At 39.5% G+C, this 6,237-nt stretch overlaps 1 protein-coding gene across 3 annotated transcripts; it reads right to left on the reverse strand.

The window, feature by feature from the left end:
• Nucleotides 1–387: 387 nt before the first annotated feature.
• RAMAC (RNA guanine-7 methyltransferase activating subunit) lies at nucleotides 388–5,854 on the reverse strand. 3 transcript variants are annotated; one of them, XM_007194269.3, is made up of 5 exons: nucleotides 5,730–5,854; nucleotides 4,910–4,958; nucleotides 4,574–4,703; nucleotides 2,316–2,494; nucleotides 388–1,585 (listed from the first exon to the last, which is right to left on the reverse strand). In XM_007194269.3, exons 4-5 carry the CDS (start codon nucleotides 2,483–2,485, stop codon nucleotides 1,399–1,401), a joined length of 357 nt encoding a protein of 118 aa, XP_007194331.1. In that variant the 5' UTR covers nucleotides 2,486–2,494; nucleotides 4,574–4,703; nucleotides 4,910–4,958; nucleotides 5,730–5,854; the 3' UTR covers nucleotides 388–1,398. The 3 variants fall into 3 exon arrangements, with proteins under 3 accessions (XP_007194331.1, XP_028017751.1, XP_007194330.1); XM_028161950.2 differs by having other exon boundaries at nucleotides 4,574–4,743; XM_007194268.3 differs by lacking the exon at nucleotides 4,574–4,703 and having other exon boundaries at nucleotides 5,730–5,853.
• Nucleotides 5,855–6,237: the final 383 nt, after the last annotated feature.

Below are 6,237 nucleotides of genomic sequence, written 5' to 3' on the forward strand. Positions count from 1 at the left end.
AAAACCCTTATCTTATTGTTAAAATTTTATTTACATCTGAGTGTGAGTACTTGGTTTATCAAATCCTTTCTAATAAAATAGTTACCTGAAAGAATGGCTCTTCAGGAAGCGGGGGTGGAGGGTAGATTTGGATCCAGAGCATGTAGAAGTAGTACCTGGAGATGTCAACCTCAAGGGCCTAGAGTGGAGGGCTAAGAAAGAAGGCAGCAGAAGGCAGATTCAGGAAGTTGCCTTTTAATACCTTTGACCTATGACGAAACTTGTACTCTTTTTTAATATTATTCTTACACTAAATAAACCTTTTTCAACAGATAGGAGAACAGAGTAATAAAAAATCAAAAAGCTCATCTCTAATGAATGGGCTAACTGCCAAAATTTGAGAGAGAATACTTACTTACAAGTATTTTATTTGAATAAAACCATTATAATGGCCATTAAAATGATGTGAAATACAATGATCACTCTGAAAGGAAGTTACAGCATCACTGGATTTACAGAAGAGGAAGCAGCAAAGGTGCACATTTGGAGGTGAACATAACATTGTAAAATCAACCCACATTAAATACCATAAAAGTAAATACAAAATGCAGCATTATTTACATATGATTGAAAAGGAAGGGAACATTGCAGAGTTAAACTTTTGTATAATGCGTGAATTTTGACCTGGTATGTTTAAGTTAGCAAAAAACCTTAGAGTTTGTATAAAATTACTGTGTGCCTTAATCCCACCTACCACTACATCAAGACATTGAAACTGAGAATGATTCCTTCCTGATTTTACAGCTTTATTCTTGATATCCCTCTAAAAAGAGACCAAAACGATTGTGAAGATGATTCATACCTATAGAGTAATTACAAAGTACCACAGTCACATAATAACAAAAGCCAAATGAAATATACTATAACTGTTTTCAACTACTACTATGTACAATATATCACAAGTAAGCATAGTTGTGCATTTAGGAGCTGATTGTACTACTTCTGTAAAATATTAGGAATGAGCACATCCGAGTACAGGGATACTTCCTTACCTTACAAAGTAAAAGCAAGCATTTTCTATGTAAAATTTTTATTTCTGTGTAAAACAAAGAACTCCTGAAAGTCAAACAAGGAAAAAATTCACAACATTCAAAGCACTATTAAGTCATGAAATAAAGAAGAATCTGAGGTAGAAGTCAAGCAATATAAGCCACAACCTTTTTAGGGGAGTATTTATTGATATTTCCAGCAGCCATCATATCTCTCCAGTAAGATCTAATTTAAAAAATGTCTCAAGTTCCAAAAAATCAATCCACTCTCTACAATCAGATGTAAAACTATGACCAACAGAAAATACAACATAAACTTTTGTCATGTGAACAGAGTAAATGGTTTTACTAAAAGCTGCTGACATTTCTATCAGTAGTAGCCATAGGGAGGCCGTTGGTTGTAACCATAGTGTCCATATTGATGGGGGTAGTAAGATTCTGGTCTGTGCTGCGGGTAGTTGTTACCCCAGGATCGTCCATGCCACTGATTGGATCGATTGTCACTTGGCCACCCCCGTCTGCTATCCCTACCCCTAAACTGTCTGTTATCTTGCAACCTACAACAACAAAACAAAAAGATTTTTATACTTCCCTTAAAAAAAAAAAAAAAACACATGACAAATCTATCCTGGTGCATTTCATTTCTCAATCTAATACTCAGTATACAAAAGAGTAAAAAACATTTTTCTCTAAAGAATGTTACAGCACTAGTTATTCAAAACTTTCCTAAGATTCAGATCCAATACTATACTGGATATATTCAATACTTCGCAGAGAAGAGTTAGACTACAACACCAAACCCCAAACAATAGGATGGTTCTGAAACCTATTCAATTGTTCAAAAGCAGTATGGTAATATTCCTTTGATCTATTTTGAGGTATCAACTAGAAGTAATTTACATTGTATAAACTTCTTTCTAAAGTAAAACCAAAAACAGTATCTTCTTTATGGAATTTAATGCAAAAGTTTTGTAAAAGACTCTAGGTTTTTAAAGCATATTTGCCGAGAAAATAAAATATTATTCCAGAGAAAGAATATTTTTTAAAAAAAACATTATAACACACACACGATTGCATAGCAAGGGAAAAAAAATATGGTGCTGACAAAATATTAAAAGCAAATATTTACCAGGCACTTACTGTGTGCCAAGCAGTTACTAGGCACTCGGTATACCACACTGCACAAAAACACTGATTCCTGCCCTCACTGGCCTTGTGGGCTAGCAGATTCAAGCTATCCTCTCCCAGATCAGCCATTGGCATTTACTGTTCTGAAGTAATACATACCGATTGCCTCTATTTCTTTGGTTCCCACCAGCTCTGCTATTCCATTCCTCAACAATTGGAGGGGACTCAGGAGGGCGTTTCAGGTATTCCTGGTACTCTTTGTCATCTTCTGTGAATCTACTGGCAAACATCTCTTCAAAATTTGGAACAGCTTCAGAAGTGTCAGTCATTCTGAAATTCTGTACAGTTTTTAATATGTTTCTATTAGAATTTTTTAAAGTAACACTATCTTCACCAGACAGTGGAAAAACAAGAAGTAAATACTTTTAGGCAGGGTATTTATAAAAGTCCTTGTGTACTTTTAAACCTAAGATAGACTAGATTCAATTCAATACTTCTTGATTACTATAGTACAGGCAATGGGCTAACTAGGAGCCTGGGATACAAAGATGAACAATGTATCATGAACCCTGCCCACAAAGAGCTCTCAGTCTAGCAGAAAAGACAGATATGGTGTAAATATAAAGGGAGGAGCAGCAAACGTCAAGAAATGAAGCTGTCAAAGTGGACAGGGGTCAAACTGTGAATAACTCTGTATTCAATGCAAACAACTTTGCCCTTTTTCTGGTAGGCAGTGGGGAGTCATAGGTGGTTTAAGCAGGAAAGTCTCAAGAGCAAATTTACTATTTAACAGGTAGAGAACAGATTAGTGAGTTTAAAGGCAGATTACTGCAATAATATAGGGGACATGCTGAGGGTTTAATCTGAGGCACTGACTGTGGGAATAGTTTTAAAAGAATTCCAGGAGAAATCAGTCACTGAGTAGATGCTGTGAGGAGAGAAGGGAATAAAGGATAACTCCTAGGTTTCTGGCCAAATAATTGGACAGGTTATGGTGTCATGGGAACTACAGAAGGGTGGGCGAAGATCCACACTGAGTTGAACTTAGCTATGGTATGTACATCCACGTGGAGGGTCTGGGATTGAGAACTGGGTGGAAGATGAATATGGGAGACACTGATTTTGTTGGTGGATAATGCGGTGAGAATGAATGAGACTCCTTAGGAAGGCAATGGGATAAGAAAGAGTATCAAGAAACAGAATTCTGGAGAACATCAACATATAAAGAAGTTAAAGAAGGGATAAGAGGAGACCACACACAGATGAGAGAAGAACCAAAAGAGATTATCATAGAACGCAAGAGAATAAAGAGTGAAAGGTCATCAGTGTTGAATCGTAAAGTAATAGGAAGAACCAAGAAGAGAAAATTAATTGGATTTAGCCATTAGGAGGTGATTAGAGTAGCAGGGATTAAAACAGGACTACAATTAATTAAGAAATAACTGAAAAAGAAAAAAGAAAAAAGAAATAACTGGAAGGTAAGGAAGTAGAAATCTACACTGATTAAAGACCAAGCTTTCAAGAGGCTTGGCTGGAAACAAGAGACAAAACACAAAGGCCAGTAGCTAAGGGGTTACTGGAAGGTTATCTCTTCTTTTCCCCAGGCTACAACACCTGAAGTTGTTTGTAGGAAAATAAAAGAGCCAATAAAGAGAAAGAATGTAAATACAGTAAAGACATGAAAACAGAAAGGCCAATAAAAAGGCCTTAAACACAGCTACTAAAGTCTAGGGTAACTACTTTATAATGGTATTCAATATATTCTTATTCCAGGTTCTGTGACATATGAAAAAAACGACTATAAATATTATCTAATGGCTATGAAAACTGAAATTTGTATCAGCTGGGTTTTCCAGGGCAATTATGGATTCACTTTTGAAGCAGTATTTCTTCAACCAAATTTTCAGGTAGCCCTCTACCTCTGAGAAAAGATTTGACTTAGGTTGCAGCAGCCTAATCCTTGAGAAACCAGGGGAGAAAGAGTTCACTTCTTCTCATCTTCACCCAAGACCTGGAAGCCAGCCCTAGCAGTATGTTGAAGGTAGCCCCCAATTCCCAGTCCTTCCTTGATGTAGTCCCATCCCCTCCTTTCCTCACCTAAACCCCATCTTTCTGTGCTCTGCCTCAAGACCACTAAAATCTGTTCTTTGATTTGGGGCATATGTGACATCATGCTAAAACTTTAAAACCAAATCTCCCTTATCTGATGTCCTAAAATTATTTTTCTTCCTGTATTACTTCAGTTTACAATGAAAAGTTTTTGTCAAAGAGATGTGATACTGAAAGACAGCTTTTCCATTAGTTTTTCTTTCCTCCAAATCCCTCAAAACATATGCAAATATTTATAATACTACCTTTGTCCCAACAAAATTAAAGATTATTATTTGGATGCAAGAAACAATATCTACATGTCTTACCTTCCAGGCCTCTGCTCTCTTACAGTATGTCTTATTAAATACCAACGTGTCTGGGATTGGCAAACAGATGTCAAATTCTCAAATCCAGGGTATGGTTTAAATTCAGCAAATTAAAGGCGTGCCTTGATTTCTATAGGAATCACAGAAATCACCAGAAAGATGACCCATACCTAACCAGAAGGGCAGTAAAAATCATAAGCCAAGGCAAATGTGCTATTCTATTCTTATGTTCTTCCAGGATCCCCCTCCCACACATAAACGAATGTGTATCATCTTTATAATTACTGGTGAGAATGAAATTTAAATAGAATTTTAACTGATCCAAGCTTTACTTACCCCAGGGATTTGAGGCAGCTGTACTGTTAAATGTTTAGATTGTTTAGATCTATGGGAAGAAAAACAAAACAAAACAAAACAAAACAAAACTTGACTCCCTTGAAAGAAACCCTCAAAAGGTGTGTGTCGTGGGGACAGGAACCATAAAGGTTAATGAAGTGGCAGGATTAAAAGTGCTCTAAAGACTTGCAACGCTAATTCCAAAGAGGGAATTGGAGCTTAAAGTGCCACCGGAGAGCTAGAAGATGCCACTCACAACCAATGAGCTAGTTCGAGCATGAATAACAACTTCACAAAGTATGTTCTTTTCTGTTGGAAAACACAGGGTACAGCCTTTCAGATATGTACTAGAAGACTACTAATTTCTTGACCCTAAATAAAACCACACAGAACTTTCACTGCGGGCCACTAACCTTGGAAATGACTACCCAGAATGGGGTTTCGCTGCCCTGGGAGATGAACCCAGAGAACTAACCGACGAAGACACGGACTGAGAACCACTGCTTTTTTCAGTCCTCTCTCACAGCACACCAGCGCCTGTCTATCGAGGCTTTGACTGATGCGCTCCTTCTGAAGCACCTCGGCCCCAGGTGCGAGGGAAACTGAAGGCCGCGAGGAGTAAGCGGCTTCCGGTCTCGCCAAAGAGTCTAGTCTCGGAACGGCAGAGCCGGAGGACACCTCGCCGGCCACTCAGCTCGGCCCGCCCGGCTCCCTCCTCCCCGCGGCCCCGAATGAGCGACCCCCCTACCCCGCCCCGCCCAGGGCTGTATCTATCCCGCTCGGGCCGCACTCCGCCAGCCGGAAGCTCACGGAAACCTACCTCCGGCCCAGAACACCGTCACAGGACCTCCGGACCCCTTCAGCTCGCCAAGGTAATGGGACCACTTTAGCCAGACTCCGACCACCGCCTGACTTCCGCTTCCGGCGCGCTAAGGCCGAGGCGGGCCTGTGAAGTCTCGCGGTATCTTCGGCGCACCGTGTGGATTTTTCCCAATTCTTCCAACTCTGGTGGCTCGCCTGGAGCTCCACGAGGGTGGTGGGTTGGCGGGCTAAAGGTGATGGTGCCCACCGTGCGCTTTCAGTCTGCCTGGTGGCTGTGCCCCAAGGGATTAAAAAGACTTCTCCAAGAGACTTTTCCAAGGTCACAAAATTGATCAGTGGCAGAGCTAGAACTATAACCTTCAGGCATTCTTCATTTATTTTGAATTAAATTAATTCATTAATTTTTTGAATATCTTTTAGATGCCAGGTACTGTTCTAGGCCATGAAAACATCAATGAATAAGAATAAAAGCCCTGCCCTCACGGAGCTTATATTCTAGTGGAGGA

The sequence above is a fragment of the Balaenoptera acutorostrata genome, chromosome 3, assembly GCF_949987535.1.
Source record: "Balaenoptera acutorostrata chromosome 3, mBalAcu1.1, whole genome shotgun sequence".
NCBI classification, from domain to species: domain Eukaryota; kingdom Metazoa; phylum Chordata; class Mammalia; order Artiodactyla; family Balaenopteridae; genus Balaenoptera; species Balaenoptera acutorostrata.